The sequence below is a fragment of the Tursiops truncatus genome, chromosome 10, assembly GCF_011762595.2.
Source record: "Tursiops truncatus isolate mTurTru1 chromosome 10, mTurTru1.mat.Y, whole genome shotgun sequence".
In the NCBI taxonomy this organism is placed as follows: Eukaryota; Metazoa; Chordata; class Mammalia; order Artiodactyla; family Delphinidae; genus Tursiops; species Tursiops truncatus.
In genome coordinates, this window is record NC_047043.1 from 51711765 (window position 1) to 51736788 (window position 25024).

Below are 25024 nucleotides of genomic sequence, written 5' to 3' on the forward strand. Positions count from 1 at the left end.
CAGTGACTGTAGATCTTAATGGGTTCAGTGATGGCAGGAGGAGGGTAATGAGGTAGCGAGTGAAGGGCAGGGGGCAGCAGATGAACTCCGAATTTGAGATTACAGGTCGGCTGCATGACTGGTACTGCCAAGGTCTAACCTATGACCATACGATTGAGTAGCTGAGATCATGTCATTATAAGAAAGATAATCAAGGAACAGAAGTGTCACGTTACTGGAAGTCCCATTTAAATATCTTTTGAAACCACCAAGAATTAAGACAGTAGTAGTGGGGCTTCCTTGGTAGTGCAGTGGTTGGGAATCCACCTGCCAATACAGGGGACAGGGGTTCAAGCCCTGGTCCGGGAAGATCCCACATGCCACGGAGCAACTAAGCCAGCGTGCCACAACTACTGAGCCTGCACTCTAGAGCTCACGAGCCACAGCTACTGAGCCCATGAGCCACAACTACTGAAGCCCACGTGCCTAGGGCCCGTGCTCCGCAACAAGAGAAGCCACTGCAATGAGAGGCCAGCACACTGCAATGAAGAGTAGCCCTCTGCTCGCCGCAACTAGAGAAAACCCATGCACAGCAATAAAGACCCAGTGCAGCCAAAAATAAAATAATAAATTTTTTAAAAATCTGGAACTTCTCCTACTCCTGACAAACAAGAATCAAGTGCACAAAAGGACTGGTCCAGTGTGCCCTAAAAAATGAGATACAAGTTTAGGAGAGACTGATCAAAAAGAGAAGGCACTGATCAGTATGAGTAAAAAAGATATAACTAACAATATAAAAACTAATAAGATGAGAATATTAACAACTTTATGCCAACATATTTGAAAATATGGATAAGATGAACAACTCCCTAGGAAAAAACACCAAAGCTTTCTTCAAGACATAAAAAGCAGGACTTCCCTGGTGGCTCAGTGGTTAAGAATCCACCTGCCAATGCAGGGGACACGGGTTCTATCTCTGGCCCTGGAAGATCCTACATGCCGTGAAGCAACTAAGCCCGCATGCCCCAACTACTGACCCTGTGCTCTAGAGCCCACATGCCACAACTACTGAGCCCGCGTGCCGCAGCTACTGAAGCCCACGTGCCTAGAGCCCGTGCTCTGCAACAAGAGAAGCCACCACAATGAGAAGCCCGCGCACCACAATGAAGAGTATCTCCCGCTCACAGCAACTAGAGAAAGCCAGCGTGCAGCAACGCAGACCCAAAGCAGCCAAAAAAAAAACACATAAAAAGCTTTAAAAAATAATCCTACAGAGACTGATATTGTGGTTAATATTCCTCCAGAGTAAACTTTCACAGGCGAGTTCTAGCGAACTTTCAATGGCAGCTCTTACACAAACCCTTCAACGGAACAGAAGCAGAGGAAATACTTCCGAAATCATTTTATGAAGACTTAGGTAATTTTGAAATCAAAACTAAGTACAAGCAAAACTAGAAAAGAAAATGAAAGGTTCATTTCAACTATAAATATAGATGCAAAACTCCTAAATTGAGTATTAACAAGTCAAATCCAAGAGATAATGACAAACCATGACAAAACATGATCTAGTTGGGTATCCCCAGGAACACAAGGACAGAATCCATAATCTGGAAACAGAACACCACATTTAGAACTTGATGGGCACTGGATTTATAACAGAATGGCAATATAAAGAGTTAAGAAGTAAACAGTCTTTTCAGTTATATTAGGTAAACTGCATATTCATACAAGGATAACTGCAATTAACTGGCCTCCTCTCATGCTACACCAAAAACAGAAGAAGAGAAAAAACAAAACTCTAGAGAGATTATAAACTTAGATGGAATATGTAAAGTAATAAATCTTCAGAGACGACTATAAGAATATCTTTATACCCTCAGAGCAGGGAAAGACTAACTATAAATGAAAAGGCTGGTCAATCTGACCATATCCAAATCAAGTACTTCTGTTCAAAAGCCAACATAAAGGGAATGGAAAGGCAAGCCAAGGAGTAGAAGAAAGTATCTGTGACATATATGCATAATCAAAGGCTAGTATCCAGAATATATAAAAAACTACAAGAAGATAAAGAAAACAAAAGAACTGAATGAAAACAAAGGTACTGCCTTCAAAACTTGGGAGAGAGGGACTTCCCTGGTGGCGCAGTGGTTAAGAATCCGCCTGCCAATGCTGGGGACACGGGTACAATCCCTGCTCCAGGAGGATCCCACATGCTGTAGAGCAACTAAGCCTGTGCGCCACAACTACTGAGCCCGCGCTTTAGAGCCTGCGTGCCACAACTGCGGAAGCCTGTGTGCCTAGAGCCCATGCTACACAACAAGAGAAGCCACTGCAATGAGAAGCCCATGCACTGCAACGAAGACTAGCCCCCACTTGTCACAACTAGAGAAAGCCCGTGCGCAGCAATGAAGACCCAATGCAGCCAAAAAAACAAAAAACCCCACAAAACCTTGGGAGACAGACTTACAGATAAATATGTAGCTGTAAATGCATCTATTAGAAAACACACACCAAAAACCAAGGACAAAGCACCTAACTAAAGAAGGTGGAAAATAACAAGCATAATCAAGACAAGAAGGAAGACGACAAAAATAAAAGAGAAAATGCAATAGAGGAGAAAAACAAAACTAAAATTTGATTTCTTACAAAACACTAGATATAGACAAACCTCTGCAATAGGTCACAGAAGAAGGAAAAGACACAAGCAATACATGGAGTGAAAGAAAGAGTAATCACAAACATCATGGAGATCAGTTAAAAAAAAAATCTGGAAAAAAATTCCCACAGCTGGGTAAGACAGATAAATTGTATATTTCCTATGCCCATTAAATAAATTACACAGGCAGTCAAACATCTACACATGCAAAAAAAAAAAAAAAATTAAAATCACCAAATGCTGTATTCCAGGTGAGCTTTACAAAACCTTGAAGAAACAGTTAAGTCCCACCTCACACAAAAATGTTTAGCTCAGGGCTTCCCTGGTGGCGCAGTGGTTGAGAATCTGCCTGCCGATGCAGGGGACGTGGGTTCATGCGGTCCGGTAGGATCCCACGAGCCGCGGAGCGGCTGGGCCCGTGAGCCATGGCCGCTGGGCCTGCGCGTCCCAAGCCTGTGCTCCACAACGGGAGAAGCCACAGCAGTGAGAGGACCGTGTACCGCAAAAAAAAAAAAAAAGTTTAGGTCATAAAGGGAACGCTCTCCTGCTCACTTGAAGCTGATACAGCCTTAATGTTTTTTTAAAAGGACAGGAGAACCAAAAAAAAGAAAAGAAAAGAAAATTGAGGACCAATCTCAGCTATAAACAGAGACAACCTATTTATGAAATTTTGGAAGCATTCTCTAATCAGTAAGAAGACTGAAGATTCAAGTTCTTAGTGCTTCTAAACAACACTGCAGTGAAGGCTAGACCACACACTAAGGCAAGAAAATGAAATGTGAAGATTACACAGGAAGTGGGACTTCCCTGATGGTCCAGTGGTTAAGAATCCATCTTGCAACACAGGGGACGCTGGTTCGATCCCTGGCCGGGGAACTAAGATCCCACAGGCCACAGCGCAACTAAGCCTGTTCACTGCAATTACTAAGCCCACATGCCGCAACTACAGAGCCCACATACCACAGCTAGAGAGAAGCCCACTCACTGCAAAGAAGAGCCCGTGCACCACAACTAAGACCCGAAGCAGCCAAAAACTAAATGTTAAAAAAAAAAAAGATTACACAGGAAGAAATAAATCTATAATTATTTAAAGATATCAACTAGGAAGTCTGAGATCCTACAAATTATTAGAACTAATAAGTTCAGCAAGGTCCTGAAGAGAAGAAAAAGAGAATAAAAAAAGCTACAACAAGAAAAAAAAATAAATTTTATATCTATCTATCTATCTATCTATCTATCTATATGGCATTCCCAACTGATTTTTCTCCTATCCAGAAAGATTATTTTCTTCTACTTTGAGAAGACTTCTCAGTTATTCATTGGTGGGCAGCAAAGGGTGCAATGGAAAGAAGTGGAGGTCAGATCCCAACTCTGGAGCTTCAAATCCCAGCTCTGCCCTTTGTTGAGTGACACCAGGACTCTCTGAACTCTAGTTTGTTTTTAATTTAATAGAAAATATTTTAAGTATCCAAACTCTAGGCACACATTAGACCAGAGATTCTCAAAGTGTCGTCCATGGAATCCTGGGGACCCTGAGATTTTCAAGGGTTCAGGAGGTCAAACCTATTCTCAGGATAACACTGAACCATTATTTGCCTTTCTCACTCAGTTGACATTTGCACAAAACCGATGGTGGTTAAAACTGCAGGTGCCTTGGCATGAATCAAGGCAGTGGCACCAAGCTACACTAGCAGTCATTGTATAAAAAGTATTAATTTTATTAAATATTGGTCCTTGGGTAGGTATAAGGTATTTCTGCTGCACATCTAAGTGCAATGGTTGTCTCAAGGAAAAGTTTTTTACGAAATTATGATCTGTGAGCTGATCTAGCAGCTTCTCTCACAGAATATCATTTTTACTTGAAATAAATATTGACAAACTATGATTATTCATACCTGAGTATCTGACAGAAATTTCCTCAAAAATGAATAAAACGAGCCTATCATTTCGAGTAAAACAACTGTGATAGCATTTGCTACCAATGATAAAATCTGCACCCTCCACCATGTACTTTCTCTGATGGGACAGTGGTGATACTAAGGAATATGATTTTTTGATACTGCATAGAGAAAAATGTCAACATTTAGAAGATCTGCATAACTCAAGAAATCATTATTTTCCAAATGACCAATGCATGCATATTTCAAAATTACTCAGGGTAAGAGACCCAATCAAAGTTCAAAACAGACAAATTGATTCTAATGTAACAGTACAAAAAGTACATTGATACAGTTTCAGAGTCCACATTGTAACTTTAAGAAACTACCACTTTTCAAGTGCTGGTATATTATCAGACGACTTTCCAAAATGATCTGAAAGGGCTATTAAAATAATCTCCCCTTTTCCAAACACATATCTACGTGAGGCTGGATTTTCTTCACATATGTCAACCAAAACAATATATTCCGATAGCAGATAAGAGAATCCATCTGCTTTTCTACACCAAATATTAAAGAAGTTTGCTTAGAGGAAAACATAGGCAGAACACTCAATGACAAATCACAGCAAGATCCTTTTTGACCCACCTCCTAGAGAAATAGAAATTAAAAAAAAAAATCGGACCTAATGAAACTTAAAAGCTTTTGCACAGCAAAGGAAACCATACACAAGACGAAACGACAACCCTCAGAATGGGAGAAAATATTTGCAAATGAAGCAACTGACAAAGGATGTATCTCCAAAACTTACAAGCAGTTTATGCAGCTCAATATTAAAAAAAAAACAAACAACCCAATCCAAAAATGGGCAGAAGACATAAACAGACATTTCTCCAAAGAAGATAATACAGACTGCCAACAAACACATGAAAGAATGTTCAACATCAATCATTAGAGAAATGCAAATCAAAACTACCATGAGGAATCACCTCACACCAGTCAGAATGGCCATCAACAAAAAATCTACAAACAATAAATGTTGGAGGGGGTGTGGAGAAAAGGGAACACTCTTGCACTGTTGGTGGGAATGTAAATTGATACAGCCACTATGGAGAACAGTATGGAGGTTCCTTAAAAAAACTAAAAATGGAACTACCATATGACCCAGCAATCCCACTACTGGGCATATACCCTGAGAAAACCATAATTCAAAAGAGTCATGTACCACAATGTTCATTGCAGCTCTATTTACAACAGCCAGGTCATGGAAGCAACCTAAGTGTCCATCAACAGATGAATGGATAAAGAAGATGTGGCACATACATACAGTGGAATATTACTCAGCCATAAAAGGAAAGGAAATTGAGTTATGTGTAGTGAGGTGGATGGACCCAGGGTCTGTCATACAGAGTGAAGTAAGTCAGAAAGAGAAAGACAAATACCGTATGCTAACACATATATATGGAATCTAAAAAAAAATGGTTATGAAGAACCTAGGGGCAGGATGGGAATAAAGATGCAGACCTACTAGAGAATGGACTTGAGGACACAGGGAGGGGGAAGGGTAAGCTGGGACAAAGTGAGAGAGTGGCATGGACATATATACACTACCAAATATAAAACAGATAGCTAGTGGGAAGCAGCAGCATAACACAGGGTGATCAGCTCGGTGCTTTGTGACCACCTAGAGGGGTGGGATAGGGAGGATGGGAGACAGACGCCAAGAGGGAAGAGATATGGGGATATATGTGTATGTATAGCTGATTCACTTTGTTATAAAGCAGAAACTAACACACCATTGTAAAGCAATTATACTCCAATAAAGATGTTAAAAAAAAAAAGAAATTTGTAAGTGTAAGACAATACTACTCTTCTCACAGTGTTTTGTTTCTGAAAAAAGTTTTTTAATAAAATATATTTGTGGTAATATATAATGGTTTGTAATTGTTATTTCAAATGAATTAATAAAATTTAAAAGTTCTTGCTTATGAAGAGACTACAAAGGACACAGCATACCATTCTATTCAGGTAGACTGAGACAAAGTAATCTATAAATGAATGACATCAACAGTGGTCCTACTCTACTCAAAATCGTTCTGCTGGGACTTCCCTGGAGGTCCAGTGGTTAAGACTCTGCACTTCCAATGCAGGGGGCGTGGGTTCAATCCTTGGTCAGGGAACTAGGATCCCACATGCTGCACAGCATAGCCATAAAATTAAAAAATAAAATAAAATAAAAATGAGCCTTTAAAAACAATCATTCTGCTAAAATGACAGAGATCCTTTAAAAGCTAAATAGTATTCACAGGTATCCTATTGTTGCTTCCAAAAAAGTTTTATGTGTTTAAAAACAACGGTTCTGACTATTACATAGCAGAAGTGTCGGAGTCATAAAAGAGAAGGAAAGACTAAGGAATTGTTGTTGAAGGAGGTAAAGACTAAATGCAATATGGGATCCTAGATTGGAACCTGGACTAGAAAAAGGGCAATAGAGAAGAAAAACCTGTGAAATTCAAATGAATTTTGCACTTTAGGTAACAGTTCTGCACCAAGGCAGTTTTGAAGACTGTATTCCAGTTATGGAAGTAGAAGCTGGGTAAAGGGTATATGTCAACTATCTACACAACCTTTTTAACTTGTAAACATAAACTCCTAACTCAAACTCAGAAAGTTTAAAACAAAAAGACTCTACTACCAAGGTTCAATGCAGAAGAATTTCACAACCATGTATCAGATATGTCCCAAAGCAAGCAAAATAAATATTACAGAACTTCTTTTAAATTCAGTCACAGAAATTACAGCAAAATAAGATGAACCATCAGACAGTATTTCCACCAAAAGTAAATGTTCAAGTTGTCCTAGCAAACTAATAAGTGTCACTCCGATGAAACATCACATTTATGAGACCGTATCAATAAACTACCAAGTTTCAAATAGCCCTGATTGAAGGGCATAAACTGTACTGAATCTTACTTAGTGCGGGGAGAGAACACCTGATTTTAAAAATTGAACACAATAAAATCTATGGACAAACAATAGGAGGTACATAAATTAGCTGAGTTCTTAGTCTACATAAAAATTATTTTTTGAATATAAGGTTTCAATACTCAGCAAATGTTTTTCCAAGGCAATCAAAGTATATTATTAGAATCTAGCCTTTACAGCAGGGGTCAGCAATCTACAGCCCAAAGGCCAAACCCAGCTGGCCTGTTTTTGTACAATCAGGACCTAAGAATGGTTTTTACATTTTTTTAAAGGGTTGTAAACAAACAAAACAGAGTGACAGAGACCCTCTGGCCTACAAAGCCTTAAATATTTGCTATCTGGCCTTTTATAGAAAAGATTTGCCAATCCCTGCTTTAAGGTAATAACAAATACGGATACTATACTCTGAAGTGAGTATCTTTTTTTATCAACAATTTATTAAAGTCTTTCAAGATTAAACCCAGAAAAAGTTTTTAAAATTTGAAATGAGAAATTTTATAGAAATTATTGCCGATTCTGGAAGCAGTCTCAGGTACCACCCTAATAAATTGTTCAAATCTCACTGATCCTGAAAATTTTCTATACTTCCAAGAAATGTCACCTACTCAAGGACATTCTGCTTTAGCATGAGACCCAAAGAAAATTATAAGCTATTAATAGCTACATAATAAACCATATCCTTTGTAATCTTTTACTAACTTAACACTGATCAAAGTTAAAATTTTCCCATTACCTCAAAGGGTCTATAAACTGACATTTTAATCTTTCAATCAACATAGGAAATCTGTCTTCACCCCAAACCAGTTTTGATTTAGCAAATTATTTGTAAACTATGAATGTACCTCTCACTTAAGAATATGTGAAGTATACCTTTTGTTTCAAAACAGATGTATACCATAGTGAAGTTTAAGAGGGCTCAGACCAATGCCCTTTGTAAAGTAATAATTTAATATTAAAAAAGTTTTTATGCATAAAGAATTCACATTACTTTTATTTTTCAAATTACTCGTTAAATCCTGAAAGTTAACTTATTATAGATTATACATTTCATGTGAACACTTAAGATGGAAATAAAATTACCAGGTGGCCCAAAAGACCCTCCTAGGAGAGTTCTAATGAGTTTTACTTTTTCAAGTCCTTTGGTTATCTGCTCCTTACTTCACAAAACATGAATGACCCAGATTTCAAGTTACAATGGGTTTCGGCCTTCATTTAGTGAGGGGAAACTCAGTCCTCACTTGGACTGGTGGTGCCACTGACAATCGCTTTAACAACTACAAACTTTGGTTTAAACACTTACAAGAAAAGGATTGGTCTATTAGCTTTCTAGGGTCTCTTCAACCATCTCTAGACTCCTGATATTGTAACTAAGATTTTAAAAAGCATTTATGACCTGCCTCATTTCAAACAGAATCTGCAGCAGCCTATGCCTCACATACAAATGGGGTACCAGAGTACACACAGAAGAACACAGACAATGAGAACGAGTGTAGAAAAAATAAGGGAAGCAAAGATTTTACCAGAAATTAGCCTCATCATATCCCAATACTATCAGCCTACATCATTCAATGCAAATATATATTTCTAAATTGTTAGACTAGTGAGAGAAACCACATGTTTCTTTCATGCTATCTTCCTTCAAAGCTGAAGAAATCATTTCCTAAAGAAGTCTTTAGAAATACCTCTTGGTTTAAGCCATACAAAAAGCAAACACAGTAAGCGTACTTCAATTTGGGTTTTTTTTTTTTTTTGGTCACACTGCGTGGCGGGTGGGATCTTAGTTCCCCTACCACTCCGGCGCAGAGTCTTAACCACTGGACCTCCAGGGAAGTCCCTCAAGCATACTTCACTTTGAAAGAAAAATGCAAAGCTGCCTCCAGAGCAAATTTTTATCAAGACGTCACTTTTCCAATAATTTCAAATTTAGCGCCTAAAGTTTATTTCTTGAATTTGAGAGAACAAATGAAACAGACAAGAATCATGAGCCTTACTTCCCTGGAGCTCGGGAATGTCCCGCTTCCCCGATGCCTGAGGAAAGGAGGCCATTGCCCTTGCAGAGAGGAGGCTGGGCACTCCCCAGCTCCAGGGCTGGGCGTGGGAAGCCTAAGAGCCATCAAAGGAGGACTGCAACAGCCTTCTTCAGACCTTCTTCAGATCAAAGCAATCTTGGAGTTTTCCTAAATTTGTATTTGAAATAATGGGCCTTGAATTTGCAAGAGGCAAGTACTCTCCTGGCTCCTCTTGAGGACCCAATTAAGTACAGAAAACTAAATAAGCTCCTTAAAAATGGTATTTGCCTTCAAAGATACTAGAAAATTCAGATTAAATGACACATACCATATAACCAATAACCAAAAACAATCAATGGAAAAAGTCCCCATGGAAAGTGTTGTAAAAAGACACAGAATTACAAAGATGTCAGAAAATACCTTTAAGGACAAGGTAATGAAAAGGTTTAATATCAAGATTTTCCTTCTAGACCATAAACAAAAGTTCACTAGTTGGCTGAATCACTGAAACACACAGAACTCGAGAAAAAAAAGTAAAAGCTCAAAATAACCCTCAGTAAGCAAAGCTCTCAGCAGCAAACCTTCACTTAACCATAATTGAGAAGAAACACTGAATCTGCCTCACCTGCCCTCTTCTGCCTTCACTGCAAGTCCAGGGTCTCAAGGAGCAGCATGGCCCTTGAGGCCCACACGTTTTCACTGTGAATCAGTGCCTCTTGTACTGCCGACTGGGGTGACCTTATGACTTTCAGTAGCTCAATTTCCTCAACACTAAGACAGTTGTTCTAGAAAATAAGCCACCTCATCCAGAGCCCTCAAGTTGCACAGCTGCAGAGAGAGGAAGTGCCAAGTTCAGGCAGACCAGCACAGACCCAATCAGGGTCAGAGACCGGCGACCTGAAGCTTTCATCCATGTGCTTCCACACCCTAAGAAACATCTCCACTTTTCAGCTCAGAGTTCTGTTTAAGATTTAAAAGCCAAATTATTTCAGGGAGCAGCCCCTACCATCCAAGGCCTGCTCTGACCCAGAAGTCGTTCTTCTTCAAGACTTTAATGCTCCCTGTCCTCCCCCAGAGCTGCAGTGAGAGGTATGAAAGCTACTGGGAAACTGGACAGCTCGTCAAAGACATCAGTCATTACTTTAAAGAGTCTCTTCGCAAAATCTCATTTAATTCGCATTTACGAAAAATTGCCAAACCACTGAATTTTACACTTTAATCGGGTGAACGTATACTAAGTAAACTATATTTCCATAAAACTGCTAAAAAAATAAAAATACAGAGCTGCCAAACTGATAGGAAAAACCCAGTGTTCTTCAGGATAAAGGCGAGAGACTAAGTTCAGATCTGTTTCAACCTATCAAAATTAAACAAAATGAATGGCTGCTTTAGTCTCAGACAGCTGAGACTAAACAAACTCTTGTTTGTGGTGCAATCAGTGCATCTTAAAGCCTTCTTCAAAAGGAAACAGCCTCAGAGGGTAGTCCCCCCAGTGAAAAACTTCACTTTGAGACAATTAAAAAACCCAAGTTAATGTGCTTTTCCCCCCTGTGGCTACTTTCACTTATGATAATTACTATTGGAATATCAAGTGATTAAAATTTGCAACCAATAAAGACTACAATGTAGAACAGAATAGGAACTAATGCCAAAACCCTGGAGAGTGTTCTCCCAACACGAGTCCTAGCATTTCGTACACTGTATTCCAGCTCTAAGTGACTTGTAAATCACTTGCAAGGCAAGGAAGTCCCTTCCCCCAACTCAAGCCATCCTAACAGCGGGGCGTATTTTACAGCAAAAATGCAGCCCTCAGGGGCGGTCCCCGGGCCAAAGCTTGCGGGGCCGCCCTCCGTCGCCGGCCCCCGCCGTGGGCAGAGGCCCGCAGGGCTCCATGGCGCGGTCAGAGGCCCAGGGTCGTGCAGGCCTTTCCCAAGGAGACAGAGGCTTCCGCCAGCCCGCCCGCCCGCCCGCCCGCCCGCGCCCGGGCACTGGTACCTCATGCTGTAGGCGCCGGCGCCCAGCTCCTGCCCGATGCCCGAGAGACTGGCGTCGAAGTCGTGCACCAGCCCGGACTCGATCACCTCGTCCATCTTGAGCACCCAGGCCATCTTCCGGCTTCGCCGCCGCCCGGCGCGCAGCGCGGCCTCCGCGAGCGGGGCGAAGAGGCCGGAGCTCCACGGGCGCGTCCTGGGGGAGGGCGCGGGTGAAGCCTCCGGCGGCGCGGCGAGTCGTCACCAGCGGCAGCCCGGGCGGCGGCCGGGATGAGAACAGCCAGGGCCCCGCGGGCAGGGCACGGCGAACCCGGCGAGCAGCTGCAGCGGGAGCGGCCGGGCCGCGGGCAGCGCCTCCCTCCCGCGGACGCCGGCCCCGCGCCTCATGCCGCCGCCGCCCACCCCCTGCGCCGCTAGCGCTGCCGCCGCCACCGCCCGCCCCGCCCCGAGGCCCCCGGCCGCATCCTCCCCGGGACCGCGCGGGGGGCGGGAGCTCAGCCCGCCCGTCACCCGACCCCCGGCCTCGACCCCCGGCCCGCTGCCCGCCCGCCCCGGCTCTAGCGCCCCGCCGCCCCGGCCAACCCAGCCGACGCCGTCCCGCCGGCCCGGACGCTGGCTTCGCTACGGCTCCGGCTCCAGCTCGCTCGCCGCTTCCGCCTCCTCCAGCCCCGCCCCGGCCGCGGCCCCGCCCCCGCGCTCGCACCGGGCCAAGCCCCCCTCTCACGGCCCCGAGGTTCGCTGCACTCCCGACGCTTCACGTTGAAGCAACTGTAGGGCCGTGCAGCGCGGCCCCGCCCACGCGGCAGGTTCCCAGCCGCTGCGGCCTGGCGACCTCCTTACACACCAGCCTAGGAAGAGGCGGTGCCAAAGGGCCCCCAGTTTCCGCCCATCCAGAAAGTCGCGCTGATTGACAGGCGATCTGAACAATAACGGCAAGCGCTTCGTCGAGGCTCCCGTGAGTCTCTGTGCCCCTGTGCTAAACAACCAGTCAAGATCTTCTTCCTTTTGGGCGGGCTCGAGGACTGAAGTTGCTGCCAAAAGAAAGAGTTCATTGGACCGCACTGTAGGAAGCCGCCCTAAACGCCACTTCTGGAGGTGTTTTTATCCTGTGTGGTCTTTGTGGGTACTTTCTGGGTTTTGCCCACACTACAGATGGAGAGCGCGGTTGTGCTAGCCAATAGGCTCACACCCTGTCTGGAGGCTGAAAGGTCCATTGGGCAGAAAGTCTTGATTGACGTGAGTGCAAGCCAATCATCACTCCCGAGGAAGGGCTCCGGAAAGTTCCCTCAACTGCTAATTCCCGTGAGTGGTTTGGCGAGCTTGAACTAAAGGAGGGGTTGGGTCGCAGGAACAGATGGCAATTACGCTGTTGTTATTGTTCTTGCTTCTGGGGTTCACTGGGCTTAGGGGATTCCCATCCAGGGCCTCTCCTATGAGTGCAGCTAAAATCATGTCAAGGGCTCCCATACTCATGTCTGATGCTTGATACTGGCTGTGGACCGGGACCTCAGTTGGGCCTGCTGGAATGCCTACACGTGGCCTTTCCATGTGGTCTTGATTTCCTCACAGCGTGGCATACGGGTTCCAAAAGCTAGTGTCCCAAAAGACAGGAAGTAGCAGTTGCTGGTGTTTTAGGACAAAGATTCTTTGCTTGATCAAACTTTAGTCAATCTGCTGACCTCCTGTCCCATCTGTAAAATTCAGGTTTAGCAAGAACCCCACTAGGTCATTCTAGGAACCCTCTAGTTCCGTAACTGATTAGGTTTCTTAGCCTCCATCATCACCTAGGTCAGAGGTCCCCAACCTGTGGGCCGCAGAGCGGTACCTCTTAGGAACCAGGCCGCACAGCAGGAGGTTAGCAGCAGGCAAGCAAGCAAAGCTTCATCTGCCGCTCCTCATCGCTTGTATTACCGCCTGAACTTCCCCCCGACACACACACCCACCCATCGCTTGCATTACTGCCTGAACCACCCCCGGGCCGTGGAAAAATTGTCTTCCACGAAACCGGTCCCTGGTGCCCTGGTCAGTTGTGGACCGCTGACCTAGGTAATATCTGATCACCCTGGACTACCTTCAACAAGAATCCTGTTAGATAGGTTTAACCAGAAACCCCCTTACCTTTGATGTTTCCTCTTAGTGAATTTCCATCTGCTAACCCCCACACTGCTCTTTGGCTCTAAATTCCCAATTACCATGCTGTATTTGAGGTTGAGCCCAGTCTCCCCCACTGCAAAATCCCATTGCAGCCATCCCTGTACCAGTCACCGTCCTGAATAAAATCTGCTTACCATCTTTAACAACTATCTTTTTTTTTTTTTTAAACACGTAAGGCCTGGGACCAGAAACTGATACAGAATCTTTATTCTGCACTGTATTCTATTAGTCAAGCAGCCACAGAATCAGATTGATGGGAGGAGAGTTAAATAATTTGGGGCCCATGTTTTAAAACTTCCAGAATCCACCCTCTGGCCACAACTGTTTTACATTCTTTTTACATGCAGCATACACTCATCCCCTCCCCAGACCCCTGTAAAGTTCTCATTCCAATACAGCATTAAGGTCCGGAATCTTGTGAGGTCCTGGAGCAAATGAGCTCTTGGATGCAGTTCCTTGGGTGTAACTCAAGTCGTTCCTCTCCATATGAAGGTCTGTGAATTAAAAAGACAGGAGATCTGCACTAACCACTACCACATACATCACATGCAATGAGAGAGGCATGGGAAACTGTGTCTCTATAGGCATTTCCCTTCAAAGAGGAGAGCAATGAAAGGCACATAGTAGTCACTAGTCCACAGAAGTTCTGAAATCTAACTGGGTAAATGTTGCCGGTTCCTTGATTAGGACTCTGTCAACTTCCTGAGAGTACTCAGTGGCTCTTTTCTCCATCCACTGGGCTCTTGGCTCCACCCTCTGAGTTATCCTTCCATCTCCATAAAAGGTACCCATGTTTACAGTTAAATCATTTTCTCAGCTGCTTCCTGTCTATAGTTGTGAAGGGGTCTAAAGACCTCTCTTCACGTTGTACTGTCACTGTCCCTTTCAGTCCAAGCTGATACAAATCATTTTTAAACTTTGTGTGTCATGTGAATCAATTTATAATCTAGTCCAATAAGCAAAAACTTCACCAACACACAAGAGGGGGGGTGCAGCTTAACTGTATTCTTCTGGTTCAGAGTTTCTCATAAAGTCACAGTCATGATATCAGCTGAGGCTTCAGTTGTGAAGGCTTAATCCGGGCAGGAGGATCCACTTCCAAGCTCACTTGCATGACTGTTGGCCAGAAGCCTCAGTGCCTCAACATTTGGGACCACAAGCCTGCTTGAGTGTCCTCAGAACTTGGCACTGGGGACTTCCCTGGTGGCACAGAGGTTAAGAATCTGCCTGCCAATACAGGGGACACGGGTTCGAGCCTCGGTCCAGGAAGATCCCACGTGCCACAGAGCAACTAAGCCCGTGCGCCACAACTACTGAGCCTGTGCTCTAGAGCCTGCGAGCCACAGCTACTGAGCCTGCTCCCCTAGAGCCCGTGCTCTGCAATAAGAGAAGCTACCGCAGTGAGAAGCCCGCGCACCGCAATGAAGAGTAGCCCCTGCTCACCGCAACTAAAGACCCAACATAGCCAAAAAAAACAAAACAAACCATGGCACTGGCACAGAGTAAGTAAACCATGAAAGAGGAAGGAAGCTGCAGTCCCTTTTATGACCTGGTCTCCAAAGTCACACACCATCCCTTTCACTTTATTTCTGTTCCATAGAAGTAAGTCATTCAAGCCAGCCTTCATTCAAAAAGATGAGTCCATCTTTTGAAGGGATGAATGTCAAGGAACTTGTGAACATATTTTTAACCAGAACAGCCACATTCATCATTATCACTTAATAGGTTTTTTGGTTGTTTTTTGTTTTTTTTTTTGGCTGCACCACATGGCTTGTGGGATCTTAGTTCCCTGACCAGGGATTGAACCTGTGCCCTCTGCAGTGGAAGCATGGAGTCCTACCCACTGGACCGCTAGGGAATTTCCACTTAATAGGTTTTTGAAGGCACTAAAACAGCAGAATTAGATCAGAAAAAAAAATTTGAGGTATAGAAATGGAAAGAAGGAGGTTAAGATTATCACTGTTTGTAGACTATATGCTCATATACGTGGGAATCTCATGGGAAACAAGTAAAAATTTAATAACACAGTGGCATATGCCATGAATATTCATAAATCAATAGCTTTATATAAACAAACAAGTTTGAAAATATAATAGAAGGAAAGGATCAATTTACAGTATAATTTTAATCTTTTCTTTTTTTTCCTTTTTTTTTGGCCATGCTGCATGGCATGTGGGATCTTAGTTCCCCAACCAGGAATCGAAGCCATGCACCTGCATTGGAAGTGCAGAGTCTTACCACTGGACTGCCAGGGAAGTCCCTACAATGTAATTTTAAAAGGTAAAATACCTAGGAACTAACCTAATAATTGTAAAGAACTATGTGAGCAAAATTTTTTAATTCTCAAAATAAACACAACTGTACATTGAAAACAAAAAATACTACATCCAGGGACTTCCCTAGTGGTGCAGTGGTTAAGAATCCACCTGCCAGTGCAGGGGACATGGGTTCGATCTCTGGTCCGGGAAGATCCCACATGCCGTGGAGCAACTAAACCTGTGCACTGCAACTACTGAGCCTGCGCTATAGAGCCTACGAGCCATGACTGCTAAGCCCATGGGCCACAACTACTGAAGACTTCATGCCCTAGAGCCTGTGTGCAGCAACTACTGAGCCCACACGCCGCAGCTACTGAAGCCCTCGCACCTAGAGCCCGTGCTCCGCAACAAGAGAAGCCACCGCAGTGAGAAGCCTGCACACCACAATGAAGAGTAGCCCCTGATCACTGCCACAACTAGAGAAAGCCTGTGCGCAGCAACAAAGACCCAATGCAGCCAAAAAAAAATTACTACATTCAGTTTTATAATGGTAGTTCTCCTTAAGCTAACCAATACATTTAATATGATTCCAGTAAAAAATAGTAACAGAATTTTTTAACTGGACAAGCTGATTCTAAGATTAATATGGAAAAATAAATGAGCAAAAACAATCCAAAAAATTTGAAAAAGTCAAAAGATATTAGGACATTGTAAAACCTAAATATGTAAAAAGTGTGCATTGGTAAATGAATAGACAGATGAGCAAGGGAAGAGAATGAAAAATCAATATGAATATGGAAATTTATGCAGTAAAAAGTGGCATCTCAAATCGTGGAGGAAAATGGGATATTCAATAAGTGATTTGGGAATCAACATTAACTATCTGAAAGACATATCAGAATAAACTCCAAGTGACTTGAAGTTTTTTGTTTTTCCAAGAAGGTTTGAAAGGATAGAAGCAAAATCGTAAAACACTAAAGAAAATATGAGAACATAATTTTAGAGGAGGAACATAATTTCCTTCAGAGATGAAAAGGCTTTTTTAATTATGACACAAAATCTAGAAATCTTAAGAGGCTGATAACATTTGAAAACATAAAAATTGTACTTTTCTTCTTAGTAAACACCACCATAAGCAAAATGAAAAGAGAACAGAAAAAAACTGTTTAGAACTTAGATCATGGACCAAAGTTTTATTTCCCTAATATATAAAGTTCCTATAAATAGATTAAACAAAGTACAGTGAAAACGGCGTTTGTACACTGCAACTCCAAAAAATACACAAATTGGAGCACATCTTTGAGATATACCCACACAGAAAATTTCATTGAAAAGAGCAACTAAATTGAGGGGCTACCTCTTGCAGGACAACCTGAAACCTCACCACTAGAATGTTATGTTGCCAGTAATGGTAAAGATGAGCCGCATCTGAAGAACACTCTGTTCTTGCTGTTTTGCAAAACTGCGAGAGCAGCTCTTACAGCTCTCAACAGAAAAGCTGCTATTGCCATGGTCAGTGATCCCATACCTACCGTTTCCTCTCAGATGTGACCCTGGAGATCAGCCAATGAACGACTGTTCTTCTTACAGAGCCTTCATCCAATCAGTACTTAGTAACAGCTAATGACCAGGAAGACAGCTGGTAAACAGGAAGGACGAGCTCCTGATGGAGAAAATGGGGTCTGAGAGATGTTCACATTTGAGCGCCAGATTAAAAAGTGCTACCTCCTTGGACTTCTGCACAGCAAGAAGTCCTTGAGAAAAATCAATGATAAATAGTATGATTTTCAAATGCTGGCAAGTTAGCAAAGACACTTTCTGTGTGATGGTCCTTGGGCTTTGCTTAACCATTTCAAAATATGCATCCTTTCAGATTCTTTGTTAAGAGGTTCATGGTGCTAGTGTCTGTTGTGTTCCCTCAAAATTCAAGGTGATGGGAGGTGATCATGAGGGCAGAGCCCTGGTGAATGGGATAAGTGCTATAAAAAGAGACTCCACAGAGTTCTCTAGCCCCTTGTGCCATGTGAGGACACAATGAGAAGTCTGCAGCCCAGAAGAGAGCCCTCTCCTGTCTATGCTGGCCCGCTGATCTCAGACTTCCAGCCTCCAGAATTGTGAGAAATAAATACTGTTGTTTATAAGCCACCCTGTCTGTGGTATTTTGTTATAGCAGCCTGAAGAGATTAAGACAGTGGGGTGCTGGGTGTACCTTTGGGACATATTGAGGTTTTGGAAAAGCCAGTGCTAAGTACCCAGTGAGCTGGAGTGTCAGTTAGGTTTTGCTGTGCAACCAGCCATTTCAGAATTTAGTGACTTAAAACAACCAGCATTTACTTAGCTCATGCTTCTGTGGGTCAGAAATTTAGCTGGGCTCAGTTGGGCTGCTATTGTGAGCTCAGTGAGGCTTCCTCATGTTGCAGCAATGAGCTGTGGGATGGCCTTGCTGATCTTGGCCGGCTCTCGCCAACATCTGGGGTTTGCCTGCATGGCATGGCCTCCCATCCTTCTGCAGACTAGCCCTGCCTTATGCTCATGGCAGTTGAATGGGTTACAAGAGACAACAGGACAGTGTAAGGCCTTCATCGGCCCAGAACGGGAACACCATCACTTGTGCTGAAATCTCTTGTCCAAAGCAAGTCATAAGACCAGCCCACGTCCAAGGGATGGGGAAACAGACTCTGCCTCTTAACATGAGGAGACGCAAAATCACAACAATTATGAGGTTATAAATGCTGACAGGGAGCAAAGATGATTTTTGTCTGCTGGTTCTTAAAATGCTTCACCATAATAAAATGCATGTTTTTTCAGATTCTCTGTTAAGAGAAATAGGGGCGGGATTGGGAAATTGTGGCCATTTTTGTAAAAAACATGCCACAACCAGTTAGGTAGGAAAATGTTTGAAATACTGCAAGTCAGCTGGATATAAAACTAGCAAAATTTGTTCCTGGAACAGTTAACAAATATGCTCATTCTGAGGTTGATGGATAACAATATCATTAGGTGGGATTTGATCAAAGTCCCTTTGCCTTTAAAATGAGAATGTACCTTCCTGGTTCTGTATGCGCATAGGAAGAATGCCCTTCAACCATATTTTGAGAACTGGGGACTATGTCACAAAGAATATGAACATCATGTGGAATACCTAACCACAAGTAAGGGCCAGGTACTCTTTTGAATGTGAGACACTGGTTGGACTCCGTAGCTAGCTTTGGATTTGAATTCCAGCTCTGCCAACTATTACTGTGTGATCTAGGGCTAGTTACATAACCTCTCTTTACCTCAGCTTCCTCATCTGTAAGATGGATATAATAGTATATCTCCTTCATGGAGTTGTTATGAGGATTAAATAAACTAATACATTGATTGAGCTTGAAACTCTGCCCGGTTCCCAGTAATCTCTGAAGAGCTTTTAGTCTTGGACCTATCCCATCAACAAGAATGACCTGACTACTATAGCCTGGATAAGAAGGCAACTCAGCATAGACATCGCTCATGGTGTCTTTGACTGTGTTGTAAAAACCAACAAAGGATGAAATGCTATTTGACCATATGTGAATGTGAACAGTCTTCAGCTTATCATCGTTTCACTGAGGCACCCCAGCCACTTGGCAGTTGCTTGAATATTTTACTCAGTTATGACTGACTGAAAAAGTTTTACTCTGGAGAATTGTGGAACTGGTAATTCATATGCTTCCAAATGCCCTTCATCTTGAGGAAAACAGAACAGGTAATTTTTTTCTCTCCTAGGCAAATTTAATGTAATATTATGCTTCTCCAAAAACTCAAGCCTTTCTTACTTTTTCTCCGACTATGTATTTTAAAATTTAAAAAACTTACAGAAAAACTGAAAGAACAGAAAAATGATCACCTGTATATTCTTTAGTCATATATTTGACTCTTGTTAATATTTTATTTGTTTTTTTCTCTCTTTACCTACTTATTTATTATTTGCTTAACCATGTGAAATTAAGTTGCATATTTCTTGACAATAACAATTAAGTTGCAGTATTTCATACGTAAATACTTCAAAATGTATTCTAAGACAAAGAAATTCTCCAACAGAATTGTAATATCATTATCACATCCCAAAACTTTTAAACTTCAATTGAGTTATTTAATTTCTATTATTATATATCATTAAATAATATCTATTAACATTCATTTCCAAATCTTTCCATTTGTTCCCAAATTGTTTATTATAGTTTTTTCTTTAATCCAGAATTCAATTAAGGCTCACAATTACATTTGTTTTTTCAGTCTCTTTAGTCTCCTTCAAAGCAGTTTTCGCCACTGCCCACCTGAGTTTTGTTGTTTTTAAATTTTTATTGACGTATAGTTGCTTCACAACGTTGTGTTAGTTTCTGCTGTACAGCAAAGTGAATCAGCTATACATATACATATATCCCCTCCTTTTGGATTTCCTTCCCATTTAGGTCACCACAGAGCACTGAGTAGAGTTCCTTGTGCTATACAGTAGGTCCTCATTAGTTATCTGTCTTATACATAGTAGTGTATATATGTCAATCCCAATCTCCCAATTCCTCCCACCCCCCCTTTCCCCTGTTGGTGTCCATATGTTTGTTCTCTACGTCTATGCCTCTATGTTTTTTTTAAAAAAATAAATTTATTTATTTTATTTTTGGCTGCATTGGGTCTTCGTTGCTGCGTGCAGGCTTGTGGGCAGCAGGGGCTACCCTTTGTTGCAGTGCATGGGCTTCTCTAGTTGTGGGCAGCAGGGGCTACCCTTTGTTGCAGTGCATGGGCTTCTCATTGCAGTGGCTTCTCTTGTTGCGGAGCATGGGCTCTAGGTGCACGGGCTTCAGTAGTTGTGGCACGATGGCTCAGTAGTTGTGGCTCGTGGGCTCTAGAGTGCAGGCTTAGTAGTTGTGGTACACGGGCTTAGTTGCTCCGCAGCATGTGGGATCTTCCTGGACCAGGGCTTGAACCCATGTCCCCTGCATTGGCAGGCGGATTCTTAACCACTGTGCCACCAGGGAAGTCCTTTTTTTCTTTAATAAACTTATTTTTTATAACTGTTTTTTAGATTAATAGAAATATTGAGATGATAATACAGAGAGTTCTCATATAACCTACACCCAGTTTCCTTTTCATTAACATTTTTTATTAGTATGTTCCATTTGCAATTAATGATCCGGTATTGATTTATTACTATTATTATCATTTTCATTAAAGTTCATAGTGTGATCAGATTTCCTTAATTTTTACCTAATGTCTTTTTCTGTGCCAGGATCCCATCCATGATGCTGCATTACATTTAGTTTTCACATCTCTTTTGGTTCTTCTGGGTTGTGACAGGTTCTTCGACTATCCTTGTTTTTGATGACCTTCACAGTTTTGAGGAATACTGGTCAAGTATTTTTTAGACTGCCCCTTTATTGGATTTGTCTGATTTTCTTCACATGATTGGACTAATGTTACAGGTTTTGAAGAGGAAAACCACAGGGGTAAAGTGCCACTTCATCACATATATGAAGGGTCTACAGTATCAACATGACCACTGCACCACCAGGGAGGTCCTCCCCCACTACTTTTAAAGTCTAATAGTTTTACTAGGACATGTTTAAGAATTGATCATTTCAGAATAATTTTTCCAGGAACAGGGTGGGCCTTTTCAATACGTTGATACAGATCTTTTTTTCTTTCTGGAAGATATTTTTGGGTTTTGGTTTTCTATTCTATTTGCTTGTTTTGTTTTCTTCTTTAGAAGCTCCAATTGTATGGATGTTAGATCACCTTTGCCTATCTTCTATCACTATGGCCTTTTCTCTGATCATTTTTACCTCTGTCCTTATTTCAGTTCATTCTCTTGGTTGTCTTTATTTATCTCCTCAATATCTCTCATTATGTTTTTCAGTCAAATCTCCTTCCTTGGAAATTTTAATTTAGTCTCCTTTTCTGAGTTGCTTTGAAATTTTTATTAAATTTCTGTTGTATGTTCTGTCAACGCTTTTCGTACCTTCCTGTTTTACATCTATTTGTATTTCTGAGTTTTAAAATTTTTGACTTTAGGTGTTCTTTATATCTGTAAATTCTTCTCTCTCTTTTTTATTAGTGAAAAAAAAAGATTCATTTGCGAGTATTGTGAATAGTCTAATGGGAATTGAAAAGCACTTACTCATAAAAGGATACATAAACCTATAAAGTCACAGCAGTATTCCTTTGCCTCAGCCTTTGTAATATACTAAACACAGACAGCATGTTTCAGGTACGGGCGTCACTAGATGCAGCCCCAGGTTCTCACTGAGTGAATAAGTAAGAGCTGAAGGTATAGATCCTCTTTCTTTATCTATTTACATTCATGCTCCAGATTACAAAAACCTTAAACTTGAGGCTCTCATGATACTATAGTGATGAGCTGATGAAAGTGGTTCTTAAGAAGTTCAAGACTCCCATTTTGAAGCAGGAAAGATGACCTTGGAAAATTGTTCATTATATTCGGGAACAACAACATTCCTTTTCTCTCAACATAGCTACTATTAGATTCCCATAGCTGCTGTGACAAATTACCACAAACCAGGTGGCTTAAAATGACACAAATGGGGGCTTCCCTGGTGGCGCAGTGGTTGAGAGTCCACCTGCCAATGCAGAGGACACGGGTTCGTGCCCCGGTCCGGGAGGATCCCACATGCCGCGGAGCGGCTGGGCCCATGAGCCATGGCCACTGAGCCTGCGCGTCCGGAGCCTGTGCTCCGCAACGGGAGAGGCCACAACAGTGAGAGGCCCACGTAGTGCAAAAAAAACACAAAAAAACAAAACAAAAAAACACAAATGTATTCTCTTAAATTCTGGGGCCCAGAAGTCTGAAATCATTGTCCCTGGGTTAAATTTAGCTCCTGTTTCAGATGACTCTTTGCTGAAGCAAAGCAATACCACCATAGTTGTACAGGCAGTTACTGACCTGCAAATTCCTCTTTCTGTTTCCCACTCACCAGAATACCAAAAGCAGTTTGCTTTCATCTGGCAGGGACAACATTATATGTCCACTTTTCTTAGAGGTACATCAACTCTCGGGTTCAGTGTCCCTGTTTAGTTTGCAGGAACTATGATCACTCCATCATACAACAGGTCTACATTTATTTACAACAGTGATGAAGTCATCCTGGTTAAAACAGCAAGCAGATGCCTTGTAGACAAATGTTTGGCAAAGCATGGTTGATAAATATCCATAAAAAGCAGGTTAAATGTGCAGTATTATTAGATTAAGTAGCACTCAACTCTTGTAATCTACAAGAGACTGCGGCTCTGGAAAGCAGTGTATAAGCTGCAGCTTCTCAGGTAATCCATGATGAACTCAGCTCATGGGCAATTAGATCTTCAAGCAAAGATAGAATTATTTTCAACTCAGGGTTTCACAAAGAGTCACACTGTGGAGATATTTGCCATACATCTCCTTGGACTGGGGGTATATTTTTGGAAAGATACTTTTATGTTAGAAGGATTGCAGAACAGAACCTCAGTATTTAAGTGTCCCAGAACTGTGTAGCTGGGCACTGATAGGCACAGATATGAAAGAAAAATCTCAGGTTAGATTATGAGCACTTGTCATAATCTTATCTTGCATTTGATATCAAGGGAATCAGAAAAAAACCCTGGCTTCGCGGACATTCTTAAAGGGGGATTCTCTTGGAATAAAGAAGAATTTTATAGAGGGAAGGCAAGCTGTTGCACTATTTTTAATCACATTGTAGCCTTTTAATAAACTGGCAAGTTAAATTTGAGTCATCATGACCTAGGGCCATTTTCCAGAAATATTGAATAATGTAGTGCTGCCTGTCTTGAATGTGGGGTATTTTTCCTTCTCTGTTCTTCCTTTTAGCCAAAACACTCTATTGGGCTGTCTTGGCCACGTGAAAATTACCTTTATGGATTTTTTGTGCTAGGATAATTAATTGAGATTAATTTGATGGGTCAGTTAAGTTTGTTTGTTTTGGTTTTGCTTTTGCTTTTTACAATGTCATAGGATGTGGATATCAGAAAAAGGCTAATTGACAATAATTATTAACACAGCTATATTGTAATATTTTTGCTTCTAGTACCCTGATGAGAGAGATAGGTAATGCAGCACTACCCATGAGTGTGTGTGTGCATATAAAATTATATATAACATATACACATACACACACAATGTGCATGTGTATATGTGTATATATATGTATATACATATATATGTGTGTGTGTGTGTATATATATGTGTGTGTGTGTATATATATATATATATATATATATTCATTCTAATCTCAGGCCACTTCTTTCCCCACAAAGTGGATGAGTCTGAAGCTCTCCCCCATAGGGAGGATTTCCTTTCACTACTACCTTTCAAGGCCGCTCCTGAGTGAGTGCCATATGCACCACACACTAAGATGAACCATCCATACACTAAACCCAGGCATTTCCCTGTTCCTACAGCAGGATGCACAGGACCTCAGCATGGCCGAAGGCATGTGCTGACCAGAAAGGGGCTGACAGCTGGGGACTGTGTGCTGACCACGCTCCCTGCCTTGGAACAGCAAGTCCTTCCATCTACTTTCATCCTAACTTCTCTCCTATTTAAAACAAAAACTGCAATGAAAACTGGAGTAGAGATATTGGGGAAGAAAGAGGAGAAGAAGAATCTAAATGCTAAAAAACTGTATTATTCTATTTCACTAGTATATGTTTTTCTGTATCTATGAATACTTTCTTTAATATGTGCTGTATGCTTTCTTTCCAGAAAAGCATGGACAAATGAAATACTCAAAATAAGTTGCCTTACATAAAGTGCTAACCACAAAAGTAAATACGGGGACTTCCCTAGTGGTCCAGTGGTTAAGAATCCACCTTCCAATGCAGGGGATGCAGGTTCAATCCCTGGTCGGGGAACTAACAGCCCACATGCTGCGGGGCAGCTAAGCGCATGTGCTGTAATTACTGAGCCCGTGCGCTCTGGAGCCCATGTGCTGCATCGAAGATCCCGTGTGCCGCAACTAAGACCCTCCGCAGCCAAATTAATTAATAAATTAAAAAGAAAAAGTAGGGTCTTTCCTGGTGGTGCAGTGGTTAAGAATCCGCCTACCAGGGCTCCCCTTGTGGCGCAGTGGTTGAGAGTCCGCCTGAC

At 42.1% G+C, this 25024-nt stretch overlaps 1 protein-coding gene and 1 long non-coding RNA gene across 10 annotated transcripts in view; one reads left to right on the plus strand and one right to left on the minus strand.

The window, feature by feature from the left end:
* The window catches only part of UBP1 (upstream binding protein 1), a 70794-nt gene extending 58642 nt beyond the window's left edge, over nt 1–12152 (minus strand). For 2 of the 9 annotated variants that reach the window (XR_002178742.3, XM_073810956.1), the window contains exon 1: nt 11502–11894. Coding sequence is in view for 6 of the 9 variants with exons in the window: in XM_073810956.1 (XP_073667057.1) it covers nt 11502–11614 (113 nt within the window). In the remaining 3 variants the exon portion in view is untranslated. Of the gene's footprint in view, nt 1–11501; nt 11895–12079 lie in introns of those variants that run through there. The other 7 variants (XM_073810954.1, XR_002178741.3, XM_019946815.3 and 4 more) reach the window with 7 other exon arrangements.
* A 33-nt stretch (nt 12153–12185) lies between these two features.
* LOC141279755 (uncharacterized) lies at nt 12186–18054 on the plus strand. Its single transcript, XR_012334542.1, has 2 exons — nt 12186–12799; nt 15836–18054. It is a non-coding gene; the product is annotated as an uncharacterized lncRNA (long non-coding RNA).
* The last annotated feature ends 6970 nt before the right edge of the window (nt 18055–25024 follow it).